Here is an 18,060-nt window from a genome sequence, read left to right on the forward strand (position 1 = left end):
GGTGGGGGACAGTCAGGTGACAGGGACAAGGGGTGGTTGGATGGGGCAGGAGTCCCAAGGGGGCAGAAGGGGGGTTGGATGGGGTGGCAGGGGTGCAGTCTTGGTCAGGAGTTCCGGGGGCGGTCAGGGGACGGAGAGAAGAGGTGGTTGGATGGGGCAGGGGTCCCGGGGGGCCGTCAGGGAACAATGGGGGTTGGATGAGGCAGGAGTCCAGGAGTGGGGGGTCTGTCAGGGGGCAAGAAGTGTGGCCTAGTTCAGGGTTTTCCAAATTGTATAGCACTGGTTGTACATTAGTTTGACGTTCCATCCATCTGCTTCACACCAGTTCTTTTGAAAGGTGTAGGTGAAACAACATGTGAGAGCTGCAGGCCTGATCTGTCACACAGTGCTCCTACAATGTAGGAACTGCACACTGGGGACATCTGCGTGGCCACTCTGTGAATCTTCAATATGCAACAGGGGCTGGGTGGCAGCGATAACTGCAATGGTGCAATCTTCTCCTGAGTCTGAGGACAGCTGGATTTGTTGGCCCTCAGTTTCTGAGACAGCCTTGCCCCGGTGAACACTGGTGTCCCACGCCTCACTGGCGAATTACATCATTAAACTTTTTAATATTGCAACTTCCAAGCCAGTGGCCTGATGTGAACAGGTGGCGAGGCTCCAACACCCAGGACAGGCTAGATTAGACTGTGGTGGCAGCCCCATCTCCCTACTGGCAGGAGGGAATGATGCTGGTCACCCCCAGCCCTAACAGGGCCACCACCAAAGGGTGCAGCCCCCCGGCCTGCCCTGTGCGCTTGGGGCATGTGCAAAGGTCACAGCGACCCCTGCCTGGACAGGCAAACGACAGCACCTTCACCACCTTGGAAAGAGGACAGCAGAGCGCCTGCGCAGTGAAGGGCCGCTAACTCTCGTTTCGTTTGCAGGCTCAGTATCAAGGAGCCTCATGCTCCTGCGCCGGCGCCGTAGGCGGAGGTTTGTAGCTGCATGGGGGGAGGGGAGGCTGTTGTTTAAACGCATGCGCAGAGGAGCGGACGCGTGCCGTCGAAGTGTGTCGCGACAAAACGCGAGCTCGCGGCTCCTCGGCCCTGGCTCAGCGATGGTGTGTTATTTGCGCCTGCGCAGAGGAGCACGTGTCCCGGAAGCACTCCCTGTCCCACAGCGGCTCCCAGACTCAGCCTGGTGGGAACGGGCCCGGCACGCTGCGTTACCGGCCGGTTTCCTGCGCCGCTGCCGCCTTCCCCCCGCCATGTCCCGAGGCTCCAGCGCCGGCTTCGACCGCCACATCACTATCTTCTCCCCCGAGGGCCGCCTCTACCAAGTAGGTGAGTGTCCGGCACGGCAGCCGCCGAACTGCCCCGTCATGGTGCGGGCCGGGCCCTTGCCCCGGGCCTGGGCCCGCCCCGCTGCCGGGGCGCCTGTGCTGGTTGCTCCAGGGGCGCTCGGGTCTGACGCTGCCGAGATTGGGGCGACGCTGCCGCCGTTTCTCGGGGGGCGGCGAGGGGGGTTGCAATAGGGGCGGTGTCCCAGCGCGGACTGCACCGTCATGGGGGCCGGGAGCTCAGCATGGCCCTCCCCCCACAACCGCTCCTGGGGGGCGGGAGGCTGCAACGCGCCCCACGAGGTACCCCTACGCGCAGCTCGCGGGGGAGCGTAACCAGCCAGACAAAGTGCTTGCAGTGCCTCCCATCTTGGGGTCATCTTTAAATTTTATAAGCATATTCTCTACTCCAGTGACGAAAATATTGAATAGTGCTGGACACAGGACAGACCACTGTGGGACCCTACTAGATAACGTTCCCCCAGTTTGACAGCAAACCATTGATAGTTGCATTTGATGAAGTGGGTTTTAGCCCATAAAAGCTTATGCCCAATTTGTTAGTCTCTAAGTACTAACAAGTACTTCTTGTTTATTCTTTGCATAGTTTTTCAATCAGTTGTGTGGCCACATTGTTGTAATTTTAATCTGGACCAAATTTCCCTAGTTTGCTTATGAGAATGCCATGTGGGACTGTGTCAAGAACCTTACTACAATTAGGATATATCGCTTCTCCACTAGGTCAGTAAACCTGTCAAAGAAGGAAATTAGGTTGGTTTGGCCTGATTTGTTCTTGAGAAATCCATGCTAATTATTACTTTAAACCCTATTCTCCAAATGCATATAAATTGATTGTTTAATAATTTGTTCCAGTATCTTTCCAGCTATTGAAGTTGGGTTGACTGGTCTATAATTCCCTTAAAGTAATAAAAATAAAAGGAGAATTTAGCATTCTAGGTTTGCTACATGATTACCTGAAGTAGATGGGGGAAGGGAAGTAATGGAATGTGACTGGCTGCTCAGAAATAATATTATTAATTAATCAGTTTTCAGGTTGACTCTTCGCTTTCTTGGATGGCCCATGAATGTATGTTAGTTCCAAACACTTTTGTTGGCTGCCATACCAATGAAAAAACACAAACCACTGATTCGTGTAATGCTAGACTGTCCAGATGCTTTTCATTCTAAAAGTGTTCTCAGATGTGCATTATCTTACTAGCAAACTTCTTTTGTGTTGGGGAGAATTGGGCAGTCTCTGGAATTCATTGCCAAGTCAAGAGGATTCCCTCTACTTTAGCACGTACACAATTATTTCCTGCAGTTATTACACTTTCTCAACCTGCCGCAGTCCCCATCTCTCCAGTTAGAGAACTGGATTAGATGGGAGCACTATTCTTAGGATCTAATTGTTACAGCACCTTCATGGGCTTGAAGCATGGTGCTTGTGTGTGTTTATGCTTCTGGAATATTCCTAGCCTCCCGCCATCCGGGGGACCAGAAACTTGGTCAAATTAGTCAAATGCTGAATCCTGTTGGGTTAGAAAAAACTGTGGTTCTGCATAAATAAAAAATATTGTTGCCGTATAATAACTGAATTGCGACAATCTGAAAATAAGAAAACTGTTTTAAATTTAGGATATAGATTTAACATGGGGACAAACAAATCAGTATGTGTAGTACAGTATGACTTTTTCCCCTCCCACTTTAATCCCTTATAAATTCAAGTTGCTTAATATAATTATTTAAAATATACTTTAGTTTGCTAAATTAAATGTTGAAAACAATTGGGTGGTACATTGAATGTGAAGAATTTTGTCTTTTACTTCCCAAAGCTGAGAAATTTGCTGCTGAAATGATGCATGGGTGCTTGGAGAAGGCAACAGTTCTTTTCAGAAGCACTCCTTGTTGCTCTTAACTTGCCTCGGAGTACTGGCATTCCTGCGTCTTCTACTGTGTCCGCTTTAGAAAGGGGAGGTTTCTTTCAAGTAGAATTTGTTGCATAGGTGTGTCTCAAAATTTCCCCTTTTCCCATTGTTGCGAAGTTCTGCATGCTGTGCAGAGCCTGCTGCCGTTTAAATACATATGCACAGTACCACTGAAATGCTGAAGGATGAAAGTCTGTATAAATGTCAAATACAGTACAGACCCATTTATACGCGAATCCGCTTAACGCGCTGTAGCGCCATGCCTCCCAGTGCTACCCATTTAACATGAGAGACTCGTTAACATGCGGTACAGGAACTTGCTATGTAGCGCTACAGATTTGCTCATTAATTCACTGATGTAGAAATCGACAGGCAGTGCGGAGCGAAAACGTATTTTACATCTTTACAGATATTGGTAAAGACTTATCATGCACGCTTAGTCATTGTCATGCTAGAGAGATATATATTGTATAGTAGCTACATAGTAATATATATACACAGTACATTAGAAAATTTTAACAGTAGGCCTAATATAATGGCACAGGGCAAGCATTAGCATTCCTACACTGTAGAAGAAAAGCTAGCTGCAATAGATATATAGCGGAGAAACCCAAGTTAAAGTTTCAAAAGATATTGGGATTGCCGAACCTTCTCTCTGAGAATGACTAAAAACTAAACTGAATGGCTTTGTACAAAATAACTATTCTGCTGCGGGGCTTAAGCAAAAAAATGTGCGCTATTCAGCAAGACCCCCAACAGACAAAGCCATGCACATATGGTTTGCTCAGGAAAGGCTGAGAGGAATGCCGCTAAGTGGGCCAATTCTTCAACCCCAAGCAACAAAATTTGGAAATTTAACGGGGGATGAATCCTTCCAAGCCAGCAAGGGGTTTATAAGTCATTTTAAAAAGCGTCATGGCATAGCGCAGGTATCGATTTCTGGAGAAAGCCGATGAATCAGCCGTGAACGCATTTCATCTGCGGTGAATGACAAGCTTCATAAGAAAAAAAAAAATGTGAGCCAAAAAGAGCAGAAAATAACGGCTTTTTTTTTTTCCTAAGGAAATCATAGACACTTTTTTCAGCATGACCCTCTTAACCCGCTGTCCGTTAACACGCGGTCATGATGGCTTGTCTCCCGACATCCGTGTGTAAACGGGTCTGTACTGTATTATTGCAATAAAATTACTTAATTGGGACAAGTTAAATTGCAACAAAGGTTTTCTTCGGATGTCTCCCTGGAAACTGAGGTAGAGCAATTTATAATGAATGCTTAATCAGAACATTATTAGCATAAATTTTGTTTACTAGTTATAAATTTACCTAGTGCCAAATAGTTAAGTGGTTGATAATTAGGTGTTATGTAAATATGAATTTATGAGTTCTCATCTTTTAATACACAAGTTACCAAATAAAAATCATGGGGAACTTACTTGTTAAGTGCTTGGGAGGCCATAGTCAACAGCAGTGTGGTTTAAGAGATGGAACCAAATAATTCTAGATAATTGGACTTATAACTTCAGTTGTCGGTTTCTTCTATATAAATAAAATAAATAATATTCTTTTGGGGAATAAAGTCATTAATGCGGTGTTAAGATCCAGAAAATGTTGAGGGACTACTGAAAGGTCAACCTTTATTTCTGGGCCCCTTGTGATTTTTTTGTTATATGGTCTCTCTGTCACAAATTGTTTGTTGATTAAGTGCGGTGTAATGTATGTAATATAACAAACAGGAATTGCTTATTCATTCTTACAGTAAATTATAGTACAGGCTTGAGTTTTGATTTAATTTTAAGTCTTAATTATATCTAATCCAGTGGCTTTAAAATTATAACCATTTAGTTTCTTCAAGTGGAAAGGGTTTTTTTCATAGATTCAAAGTTAACGTTTTAACATTGGGCCATTTCAGTCAACCACTGAACTGCTTTTCCTTTAATTGGCTTGTTTTGCAGATCTTGTTGAGACTTAAAAATCAAGCCAGGCATGAGTACTTGTTACTGTAGTGTAGCTTACTATATAAGGTTTATAAGAAATTTTATACGCTATATTTAACATAACATCTTGAAGGTGGTAAAGTTAAGGTTGAACTTTCAAACTGAAATCTATATTTCCTGATTTTTTTTTTTTTCTTAAATTAAACCTTAATGTTGCTTGCCTGCTCTCTGGCAGGGACACAGAATTTCTTGTTTCAAATTTCAAAAGGGAGAGCAACAACAATGTCTAATACTGTTCAGCACTCTAATTGAACAGAGGAGAGTCAAACTCGGTATATTTGTCCATGGGGACAAGCTGTTGCAAACAGAGGGCTCAGTCCCCAGTGGGATATATATGTGTGGTGGGCTTGCAGGCTCTGCCCCCAAATATGATATTAGTGGCAATGGTATAAGTATTTCTGATTATATTCATATGCATCTTTCTAGAATATGCTTTTAAGGCTATTAACCAGGGTGGCCTTACATCAGTAGCTGTTCGTGGGAAAGATTGTGCAGTAATTGTAACACAGAAGAAAGTACCTGTAAGTAGAACAAACACACACACACACACACACAACCCTATTTCTGGAATGCGAATAGTAAATTTAGTGAAATTATCAGCCATGTGTCTATGAATCAAACCAGTGGTTTTCAAACTGCAAGTTGCAACCCGGTACTGGGTCACAGTGGCTCTGGTCAACACTGCAGACCAGGCCGTTAAAAGTCCCATCAGCAGTGCTGCCCGGCTAAGGCAGGCTAGTCCCTACTTGTTCTGACACTGCACTGTGCCCTGGAAGCGGGGGAGACACGGGGCTCCGTGTGCTGCCCTGAGCACCGGCTCTGTACTCCCATTAACCGGGAACTGGCCAATGGGACCTGGGGAGGGTGATGCCTAGGAGCTGGACCTGCTGCTGGCCACTTCCAGGGCGCAGTGCGGTCCGCAGTGCCAGGACAGGCAGGAAGCTTGCCTTAGCACCCCTGCTGTGCTGCTGACCTAGAGCAGCCCGAGGTAAGCCCACGCCCAAATCCCGCACTCCAACCCGCAGTCCTGAGTGCCCCCTCCCAACCTGGAGCCCTCTCCTGCACCACGAGCCCCTCATTCCTGGCCCCTCCCCAGAGCCCTGACCCCCTCCTGCACTCCAACCTCCTGCCTCAGCTCTGTTGGGTCACAGGCATCAACAGTTTTCTTCAACTAGGTCGCCAGAAAAAAAAGTTTGAAAACTACTGAATTAAACCATACCATTTTACCACTATGCCTGCCCTGACTTGCCTTCCCTTTGCTGCTCAAGCGTCTTCTCAGCACCCCAACGCCACACAATATAGATTCGTTATTGCAAAGCCCTGGACCACCTGAGAATACATCTGTCTTTGAGGTGTGGGACTGTTTACCTGTGCATTTTTCCCAGTTCTGCTGTTCTGAAACCTTACCTGTAAAGCACTGTATGAGTGGTACAGAGAGGAAGACTTCAGTAAATGTCTGTCAGCACATTGGATGGAGTGACACAGCAATGCTGAGGAAGAGAAGCAGGCAAGATGGGAAAAATTTAACTCCTAATTTGAAGAGCAGCGAACATACTAGGGATTCCTAAATCTTTGTCTAGGGATCTTCAAAATTGTCCTGGGGAAGAGGTTTCCATCTTCCCCCATTGCCACTCAGTGACTAATCTTTTATGGGGTCCCCTTGTTCCTTTGCTACCTATTTATGACTGATCACTGGAACACAGTAGTAGAAATTCTTCCCACGTTTCTGCAGAACAAGATACTAGGAACTTATAATGGAAGTTCAGCAATTCTTTGCAAATGCAGTGTGATCTTGGAACTTTCCCCTCTTTGCATGCTGATAGTGGAGTGCTTGGAAGACAGTTTCTACCATAATTTTCTGATTTCTGCCTCTTGTTGGCCTGAGGGCAGGTCCACACTTAAAATGCTGCATTGATGTAGCTGCACCAAGTGAAGTGAAGACACTGACGGGAGAAGCTTTCCCATCAACACAGCACTGCTAGCATGGGGAGGTTATGGTTGGTATAACTGCATTGCTCAGGTGTGATGTTTTTCCCCCGTAGTGTAGACCTGGCCTCAGTGATCTGGTATTAATATGTGGGTAAAGGACTATTGTTTCTTTTAAATTATTTCAGTATTTTTGTCTATTAGGACAAGTTATTGGATTCCAGCACAGTGACTCATTTATTCAGAATTACTGAAACTATTGGATGTGTAATGACAGGAATGACAGGTAATTAATTTACCTTCTGTTTAAATATCCAAATTTTTAAATACTTTTTTCTTTTATTACTTCATTTCATGTTATGTTGATGTTTGCAAACTCCTGTAATCCAAAACTGGAGATGAGGTTTAAGAGATTTGCTATTTACAAACTGACAATTTATTTAAATAAATTTAGCACAGTGGGATCTTCCAGGATGGAGATCAGATTAGTGCTATCAACAGCATATCCAGCAATGCAATGTGGTGTGTTTTCAAGAACTTTCTCTAAACATTTTTTTTAGTGGAAGTAAATATTTTGTCTTTTATATTAGCTGACAGCAGGTCTCAGGTTCAAAGAGCCCGCTACGAGGCTGCTAACTGGAAATACAAGTACGGCTATGAGATCCCAGTGGATATGCTGTGTAAACGGATTGCAGATATTTCTCAGGTCTACACACAAAATGCTGAAATGAGGCCTCTTGGTTGCTGTAAGTATAGTAAAGTGTACCAAATTGATAAATCTAAGATACAGATTTAATTTTTTTTTTAAATTAAATGTATGGGAACAAATTCTAACCAACTTTTCTAGATATGTAAAATGATATGAGCATAATGTAAAGAGTAGTGGTGACTAATAGTTAAAACGGGTGTTGGAGTCTGGACTGTGGGATTATGTTGCTGTTTCTTCAATTGACTCACCATATGAACTCAAGCAAGCCATTTACCTTTGAGGAAACCTAATTTAGTAAAAAAATGCTGTTGCAAGGAGGAGAAAAGTTTTGGGAAACCTGCCTGATTTCCTAGTGGGCTGCTTGCAGTCTGGGTTCCAGGGTCCATAGCTCCAGAGAGTAACCCTTCCTTCAGGGACCCTGAAGTATCTGACTCCCTCACATGAAGCAGGGAGCCTAGCAGCCCCTGGGACTTCTAGGCTCCCAGCTGTGCAGCAGGAAGGGCACCAGAGCATGGAGCCTGGAAGCCCTGAGAGTCTTGCTGTAAGTGTAGCCCCCCCCAGGCCAGGGCTTCCAGTCTCCCTGCTTGGACCTAGGAGCCTCACCTCTATCTGGGCCTGGGCTTCCAACTCCATAGTGGGGAGCCCTGAAGCCTAGAGAATCTCAGCTCCAGCAGGGGCTCTAAGGGGGTTCTAGGATCCCTTCCACAGAACGTGGAAATCCTGGGACTGGCTTACAGGGTCCGCAGCTCTAAGGTAGCCCCAACATGCAGATTTCCCTACGGCCAGGGAGAGCCCACAGGTGGGCTGAGCACTGCTGAAGACACTGGGAGCACTAGCAGAAGCTCAATTAAATTTACATTCTTGTCAGTTTCACGAATTTTGTTCAAAAACACAGTCTTTTGGTGTTTCTGAAAGAAGTTTCTTGGTTTTGCTGAGAAATTTTGGCAAATTTGGTTTCATTCCAATGCAAAATAACCCCAATTTTAAAAAAACCTGAAAATTAGTGCAGACCAAAAATACAAGTTTCAGCCAGCTCTATTTATGGTGCTTAAGCTGTTCAGAGTGTTCTGAGGTTTTAATTTACTGTTTTAAAATTGCATACTGAATGTATATACAATAGTAAATCTCAACTCCGCATCTGTTTATTACTTGTACTTAGCACATGTGTAAAAGATCTTAAATCTGCACTGGTAAAATCAGATGAGCATCTAAGATCTATACATTTAATTGTTTTTGAAGTTTTCTTTTCCTTCACTTTTTTTAAATCTATGAAATTAAATAGAAATGCAATGTAATGCAGTGTGAGGCAATATTGTAAAGTTAAAATGTCAGTCAACAATATACAGGTTAAGGTTCCAGTGCTTTCATTAACTTGACTATGCAACGTATTTGTAAGATTTCCTATTTTTTTCAGGTTAAATGTATGCTTAATTTATGACATTCTACAAAAATATAGTATAGGATGTGCGCTGCAGCTGACTTTTTAACCTTGTTACTGGCACCTTAACTTTTGTATTACCTGACCTTGTGGCTCTCTTGCAAAGTCAACACTGCATTACATTTTCTGCATTTAATGAATGGTTTGTTTTGTGTGAGATAAAAACCCGGTTTGGTCTAAAATGAGGTACATTCTTAGAAATGAGGCACAATTGAGCGGTATGTCACCTTAGTGGTAAAGGGGAAACATGAACTTCAGAATAACGGGGCTAGGTCCAAAAAGGTAACTGTGCACTGTCCCAGTTCATACTAAAGGAGAGTCTATGTTCTAAAACTCAGAATCCCCAATCACGTGACACTTTGGTTATATCAAAAATTAAAATGTAAAGTAATTTTATTTATTTATTTATTTTAAAAGGCATGATACTGATTGGTATTGATGAAGAACATGGCCCTCAGGTATACAAGTGTGATCCTGCAGGTTACTATTGTGGGTTCAAGGCCACAGCTGCAGGAGTCAAACAAACAGAGTCAACCAGCTTTCTTGAAAAGAAAGTAAAGAAGAAATATGACTGGACGTTTGAACAGACAGTAGAGGTAAGCCAGTAGGGGAAAATCAAACTGAGCCAAAAGCGCTCCACTACCTGTAGTACTTGTGTAAAGGGTTATGATGCAAAGAAGTATTTGTGTTTCCTCCTTTTGTTATGGTGCCCAATGTCACTGCCATAGTACGCAGCCGTTTTCACTAGGAAATCTTAATTTTGAAAGTGCTTAAATAGAGCTAACCAAACTCTTGCCTGTGCTTGTGCTATGCATTTTTTTAATCAGTGTTTCATAAGGCTGTTCATATACCCAAATGTCCCACCAGCGTATTGAAAATTCCTTGTAAAACACAAAAGTCATACACATTGACATTAGAATGTTCTATTAGTTGGCTTGCCACCATTTCCCCTCCAATATCTATATATAGTGGGCTTTGCCTTAAGGTTTTTCTTAATGTTGTCATTGTTTAGTTGCTGGATGTGTAATATTTTCCTTCCTTGTAAACTGACAAAAGCAGTGAAATCTAGTTTTGTTCCACCCTTCAAGTTCTTTTCAATATAGACAGTCTGTTTTTCCTTTTAGAAATAGGATTCTTATATTAGCACAAACTGAACTAAAGTCATTTACTTGTTATCAGCTTTCAGTGCTCCTGGCCTGTTACTGCAGAGTCATCATTGCCATTTTAAGTGTGGTGGTTGCTCAGGACCCTGCATTGTGGAAGCCAGGAAATCCTGTCACATCAGTTTGTAGTTGTCATATTGGATTTGCTGTCTGAGGAGCAAGTCACTGAAGATGGTTTTGAAGGTTTTTAAACCAACCTGCATGCTAGAAAGCACTTTAAAATAGGAAGTTACTATATTCTAGGTAGTTATGTAGCACCAGTGCTGACAGTTGGTGTTGTAGTGGTGCAGATGCTTTTTGCAGCAGCAACATTAGAATCATCTTGGTCAAGGATGCATCTCTAATGGAGATGTATATCCATAGGGCTACTGGTAGAAGCCTTGATAGGAAGATACTGACTTCCTGATCCTCCAAATTTGGCCTGTTAGAGGGGCAAGGTACTAAAAGTGTAGTTGTGCCAGAGATTATAGTGCTATTTTTCAGTGAGGGAAGTGGTGAGTTTACTACGCATTTTAGGGCAGATTTTAAAATTACTGTCTGTAAGTCAGTTGGGGGTTTGGGTGTGCTTGCATGTGGGGGTTCCAGTTGTATTTTTCTTTCCTCTGAAACTGACCACAAAACAAATAGCTCCTAAAAATAAGTTACGGAAACTAGTATGTCCCCACTGAGCATCAGTCCCACTGCACTCGATTTCTTGTACATGGATACTATTTATCCTGCTTTTCCACTGAAGGAAAGATGAAGGGCCAGGAAAACACCATGATCCTAGCACTAGCACTGCAGAGTGTGGCTGGGTATAGCAATGCACTGTCTGACTCCTGTGATACTCCATTCAGCAATTGTATTCCTATTATTGCATATGTGTACATGTAGTAAGTATAATGCTAGCTATTATGGAAATTATCATTCAAGACACAGCCTTAATATGTAAACTACTTATAAAATAAGCTAACACTATCTTGTGTTAATTTTCCTTACTGTTTCAGCTAAACGTAAGAGATTTGAGTTTAAACAATCCTCTTCATGGCCCATCTATTTCTCCTGTATGATCTTGTTCTTAAGTCATAATGCTGATCTTGTGATACACCAAACACTGCAGTCACAAACTATAATAACCTTAAAATAAAATCTTCCACTGCAGGATTCAACAGGAGATGGCTTATTTAAATACCAGATGCATGTTTAGAAATGGAATTGAGAAGTTTAGCTGAATTGTTACGGTTTAAGCTTTTAAAAAGCTTTGTTAGCATTAGAACATGTTCACACTTTGCTTATATTCAGTTACAAATTACAGCCTTATAGAGACAATTAAACAGTCATAATTTTAACACCTAAAATTATTACAGTTGAAAATTGGGGTTTTCAAAAGTGTTAAGGGTGTTAGGCATTCAAATCTTATTGAAGTTCAGTGGAAGATGAATATCTAACTCCCTCAGACTCTCTTGAATATCCCATCCAAAATAAAATTTATTTTGCCATTGTTTGCTGGCTTCTTGTGTATCACTCACATTGGGCAATTGAGGTAGATTGAGTCTATTCCTAGTCAGTTTCATATTCTGTTTTTAATGCACAGCACTGCAATGTTTTGGAACCAAATGCTTGAAAGGAATGTTTAAATGCAAATGAGTTCCAGTTCCAATCAATTCATAGAAACACTTCTATTGGTAGCCTTTTTTTTTTAAGTTTTGTAAAAATCTTCACAAACCTACATTTTTGTGCCTATGTTGACCCTATTAAATGTTCCTTTTAAAATTTGAGTCAGCCATGAGAAGTGACTCTGCTGAGCAAAACCAAGAAACCTGATGGCATCTTCATGCTTTTCCAGGATCCTGGTGAAAGGCTTTAAGTGATGTGTGTTTTGATTAAAAAGATTCTTTCATAATCTGGCTTCTACTGGACCTTGTATTGAAGGCATAATTCTACTACAACACATCAGTTTAGTGTTTCAGAAATTATCGCATTTCCATTTATTTTTCAGTTTAAATAACCAAGATGATGCCTATCTAAGGCTCTAGTCACCCTAATGCACCATTAACAATACAATTAAATATTAGCAACATTAAAATCAATTCAGCCAGCCAGCTAGCTACTTACAAAAGATCTTTTCTGTCCCTTCATTGTTACGAGAAGATAGCCTCAACATTACAGTTATGACTTCAGTGCAGGATTAAGTATGGAAAGCGGTTGAGAGAGAACTTGTAACGCATACCTTGGATAATTAGTAAAAACAGAAAAGGTAATAATCATGGTTAAGTGCAGTATTTCTTCCCCAATATGAGGGCATGTTATAAAAAAAAAAAAATCATAATGAAATAGTAACTGCACAAGTGACTTGTGTATTTGTTTGTGAAAAGCATGGTGATGACTCCAAGTTCTCCAAAAAAAAAAAAAACAACAAAAAAAACACACCACACCAAACAAAACCAAACCACCAATAAACCACCAAGGTAAAACTGGCTTGTAATTAAGATGTCCAGATTGTTTTCGGTTTTTTTGTTGGTGGTAAATGTGTTCTATTTCCAGCTCAAATCAAAAGATTTTAACCTTTGCATGGTAAGCAACTTGTTGGATTTTCTTATCGGGAAATCCCAAGATAAACTGATTATTAAGGGGGTCCTTATCTTGTAGATTGTTTTGCCTGGGGTGAAGAGAGAGCTGAATTTTGCAACAGAAGCAATTTATGTTTGAAAATTTGGGAGTATGTGGGGAAGAGATGGAGTGATTTAACTTGAAATTGAAAGGTAGTAGCTCTTGACAATGTTTTGAGTGCTCTTTCTTCAGTATTTCTTTTATCTAACTTTTACTTTTAGACAGGTATAACTTGCCTGTCTACTGTTCTGTCCATTGATTTCAAACCTTCGGAACTAGAAGTTGGAGTAGTTACAGTTGAAAACCCTAAATTCAGGTAAGTTAAATGACTGTAATGGAACTTGTTATGCTTTTTGGGTTATGAATGGCTAATTTTAACTCCCTCCCTTCATAAAGGTAGATTAAAATACAGATGGAAATGAAGACATGGGGGGGGGGGGAATGGCTTGCCACTTCCTAAAAATTTGGGGTGTGGGGAGTTTGACTTCCTTTCAGATCACTTTTTGCAGTTGGGAACTGTGGTCCTACTTTAAGCTCTAACTAGACAGGAAGACGTTTTAAAAACAAAAAAAACAAAAGTTTTTAAGCAGCAGTTAATTAAAACATTAGAATCTAGTATAGGCTGGTACTGACTAGACATGGTCTACCATCCTCTTCCCTTGCCATTGACCATAATAACTAACATGTTTTAGAGGTGTTAAACCTTGTATATGCTAGGTGTTAAATGATGTTTAAAAACATAGCATCATAGAAATGTATGGCTGGACGGGACCTTGAGAGATCATCTTGTCCATCCTTCTCCTTCCATTCCCCCACCCCCCCCCCATGCTGAGGCAGGACCAAGTATGCCTAGACACCATCCCTGAGAGGTGTTTGGAGGCTTTTAAGAACAGGCTGGACAATGATGGGGATTCTATAACCTCCCTTGGAAGCCTGGCCTATTGCTTATAGTTAGAAAGATTTTCCTAATAGGTAAGCTAAACCTCCCTTGCTGCAGATTAAGCCAATTACTTTTTGTCCTACCTTCAGTGGACATGGAGAACAGCTGATCACCTTCCTCTTTATAACAGTGTAGTGAAAGGAGACTTACTGGCGCAGCACCTCCTGCTGATCATCTGGGAATTAGCTCTTTTCCAGTGTACAGAGCATCCTCTGCAGGCCAGTGTCTCGCTTGCCACTGGCCCCGTGTCCCTCCCAAACCCCAGTGCCCTTTACCTCAGGGTTCTGCCCCCAGCAGTAATCCCCTTACTCTGGGTCTCCCCTCCCAGGGGAACTCCCAACCCTCTAAACCCACCTTGCCTCAGTGGCTACTGCCAGTCATCATCTAGCCCCTGCTCACTGGACAAACTGCAGTCTGTAATGACCACTCATCATTAGCAAGGGGTAGGACCAGCTGCCTCTGTAACCCCAATAACTGTGTAAGCCTTCACCAAGGCCTGCAGCCTGGGGGTTTACCAGGCTGGAGCTCCCTTTCCCTATGCCCCAGCACTGCTCCAGTTCTGGCCCACTTATCAGGGCCTGCTGGGCCCTAATTGAGCTGTGGCTGCTACTCCAATCAGCCTAGCTTGGCTGTTTTAATCCCTGTTCTTCAGGAGTGGGGCAGCCACCCCACCACATTTGACCTATTTGAAGATTATCAAGAACTCCTCAGTCGTCTTTTCTCAAGGCTAAAAATGCCCAGTTCTTTTGAAGTTTCCTCAGAGCTCAGGTTTTCGTGTTTGTTGCTCTACTCTGGGCTGTCCCAATTTATCCACATCTTTCTTAGTGTGGTGCCCAGAATTGGACACACTACTCCAGCTAAGGTGTCACCAGTGCCTAATTGAACAGTACATTTACCTCCCGTGTCTTATATAAGACATTCCTGTTGATACACCCCAGAATATTAGCTTTTTTCATAAGTGCCTCATGTTATCAGCTCGTATTCAATTTGTGATCCACTATAATGCCCAGATCCTTTTGTGCAGTACTACTGCCTGGCCAGTCATTCCCCATTTTGTATATGTGCATTTGATTTTTTTTTTTTCATCCTAAGTGCAGTACTTTTCCCTTGTCTTTGTTTAATTTCATCTTGTTGATTTAGACCAATTCTCGTCCAATTTGTCGAGGTTGCTTTGAATTCTAATCCTGCCCTCAAAAGTGCTAGCAACCCCCTCCCGGCCTGGTTTCATCTGCAGATTTTTATATGCACATTCTCCACTCCGTTATCCAAGTAATTAATAAAAATACTGAATATTGAACACATTAATTGCAACGTGTTCACTAACATGCATTTTTTAAAAACACTTTTTCCTAATATAGAGAACGTCTTCGAGTAAATCTTCTGGAGTAAATATCATTGAGATAACTCTTGCTCATTCTTGAAAAGTGGTGGTTCATAACTTCTCCAGCTAGTTAGGTTTATGAGTGCATTCAACTTAAAATATAGATTAAATCAGTGTTAGCTGCACCTTTTTCCCCCTCTTGGTCTTTGAGTATACCCACCTTTTTCCCCCCTCTTGGTCTTTGAGGTTTTGAGTCTCTTGCCTATACCTGTTGGGGTGTTGGATCTTTTGCTTTCCACTAATCTGGGGTGGAATACTGTGATTTTACAGCACCTTTTGCACCAACCATGATTACTCAGCAGGCCCAACTGGGTTGTGTGCCAGCAAGTCTTCCTTTCGGGAGCTGTGACCACTGACCATGTGTGAATATGGGATCCAGATAGCTCTTTCAAAACAAATATTGTTTAATCTCAATAGTAGGAAGAAAGCATAGTAAGAGAACAGGATTTTTAACACAAAAGGTCTACACGCATATTTCTTAAATAAACTTAGGTAGGATGTAGCTTACCCCAAACTCTGCCCCCCTGGGCTGCGGGGCTGTCTACCCAGTTGTCTACCTACTAAGTCCTTTGTCATCTTTGCTCCTTGAGCCTAGTCAAACTGGCTTGGCCATCTTTTGGGTGGGTTATCTGGACGAGACTTCAACAAAGTTGGTTTTCTGCATTGTCCATTAAGAGTCAGTAAATGGGATTGTCTAGGGCTATTATCCACTTTCCGGTTGCGTGCACTGCTTGTATAAATGCTTTGTAATCATACTATGCAACAGAATAACAATCCCAAATGAAGACTCTTGCATCAAACTGCATCTCACCCCTTGCTTCTGTCTTAATTGGTCATGTAAATTAGAGATCTTTAGTCATAGCTGTATACTAATCTGTATTTAGAATGGGGAAATATTTTTAATTTGAATGTAAGCTTTTTCTGTTATTTGGCTGGAAGCTAAGTGGTAGTACTGGTCGCTTCAGAATCCATGACTGAAGTAATCAGGAATAATGGACTTGGTTTATAAATTTTATGTAAACTTGGCCACGCCCTACCTGAAAATACATATTTAAAAAAAATATGGATAGCTCTACCTGTGTGTGTTGGAACTTTTTTCCAAACACACTTTAAAGACACCCCCATTAAGGACACTGTACTCCATTGACAAAGCCAGCAAGCTTGTAAACGCTACAGGCCAAATAGCTCCATATCAAGTTTCTTATGAGGTCATTTGAAAATGGCTGAGTTAAAGGCTGCATTTAGAATCACTGGGGGATTTAGTATATACCTAGGTTCAAGGAACACATTGGCTCTAGTTGTGAAACCAATGGAATTTATAAGATCCCTAGATCAATTAGCTCTGGATTTCTTTCTTTCTCTTCCTTTAAAATTGACATTATTACAAACTTAAGGCGAAATATCAACTACAGGGTCTGGAAATTCCAAAAGGGATAGTTGTTTTCACAGCACTAACCTGGCCATGTTGTACCTATAACTTCTGTTCATGTTTACTTAATTAAATTTAATGTATTTGTTCTTTAATATTTAACCAGTGCAAGCATGGTATAACATCAATTTTTGGGATTTCCTAACTTGAGTGCTTGTTAATGCAATATTAAGGGTGAAATAATGCTGGCTTTTTGCATTTAATACATTTTAGGAAAATTAAATGCAAGTTAGCTCAATGTTAAATGGCACAGAAGATTCCCTCCTAATAGGGCATCTACTGCCATGCTCCCCTTTTGCTGCTGTCATTCAAGGGCCCATGCTAAAGCTCTGCCCTTGTATTCCCTGACAGTGGGTGTGTATGCTGCGGGAGGAGGGACTTCTATATCTGGTCATAGCCATCCTTTCAAGAAAAGGGGGCCAGAATTTGAATCCCCTTTGGAGTAACGGTCCTATGGATTGCTTTGGACCACTCTTATTTTTTTCCCTATCCCAGTACATCATGGTAGCTACCTCATCAGCTTTGCAAGGGTATTACTAATGACCTATATAATGACCTGTTCTGTCCCACCACTGTCACCATTGCTCTCCAGGACCCTAGACTCTCCTGCTGGTTTTTCAAAAATAATCACCATGACTCATCCATTGCTGTAGCTATTATTTTAAACAGACAAAAGATGAGGCTGTACTACTTACATTTGTTTGTGGGGGCATTAAAGATGAAAGACGGTGGGTTAAGGGGAAGAATAAACAACCATTTCTGGAATGCTTTTTTCCCCCCCTTTAGGATCCTTACAGAAGCGGAGATTGATACGCACCTCGTAGCTCTAGCAGAGAGAGATTAACTAGCTTTCCTAGTCGCATTGACTGCTTCTGACCAGGATGTTTGGTAAAAAGAAAACACTTATTAATGGCTCTGGATTATGGTTTGAAAATGGAATGCTATATGTTGTATTTTACTCTGTCCAAATAAAACAGAGGTTTTTGAAAACGTTTGGTGTTTGCTTTAATTTTCATACTTTGGTTAAAACAAGAGCTTGCTTTTTCAGTGTTGTGAAAACATAATTCAAAATATTTGATAGCTTGGAACACTTTTGCAGTAATTTGCCTCTTGCCTAATGGGTTCTTGAAGGAAAATATGGTAATGAATTGATTCCCTAGGTTTGGCACAACTAACTTTTTGTGTCACTATTAACGCAAAATGCTTATTTTGGGCCATTAGTTCTGATTGTCTTGTAATATTTGTGTA

At 41.9% G+C, this 18,060-nt stretch overlaps 1 protein-coding gene across 4 annotated transcripts; it reads left to right on the forward strand.

The window, feature by feature from the left end:
* The first annotated feature begins 849 nt into the window (after positions 1-849).
* Positions 850-17,802, forward strand: PSMA6 (proteasome 20S subunit alpha 6). Of its 4 annotated transcripts, none has more exons than XM_038405963.2 (7): positions 850-1,325; positions 5,664-5,758; positions 7,368-7,449; positions 7,754-7,909; positions 9,728-9,906; positions 13,284-13,378; positions 17,599-17,802. In XM_038405963.2, the coding sequence occupies exons 1-7, from the start codon at positions 947-949 to the stop codon at positions 17,654-17,656; spliced, it is 1,044 nt and encodes a 347-aa protein (XP_038261891.2). In that variant the 5' UTR covers positions 850-946; the 3' UTR covers positions 17,657-17,802. The 4 variants fall into 4 exon arrangements, with proteins under 4 accessions (XP_038261891.2, XP_043372297.1, XP_038261892.1 ...); XM_038405964.2 differs by having other exon boundaries at positions 1,093-1,321; XM_043516363.1 differs by lacking the exon at positions 850-1,325 and adding an exon at positions 6,623-6,744 and having other exon boundaries at positions 5,669-5,758.
* The last annotated feature ends 258 nt before the right edge of the window (positions 17,803-18,060 follow it).

This window comes from Dermochelys coriacea, chromosome 6 (genome assembly GCF_009764565.3).
Source record: "Dermochelys coriacea isolate rDerCor1 chromosome 6, rDerCor1.pri.v4, whole genome shotgun sequence".
Taxonomy (NCBI): Eukaryota; Metazoa; Chordata; order Testudines; family Dermochelyidae; genus Dermochelys; species Dermochelys coriacea.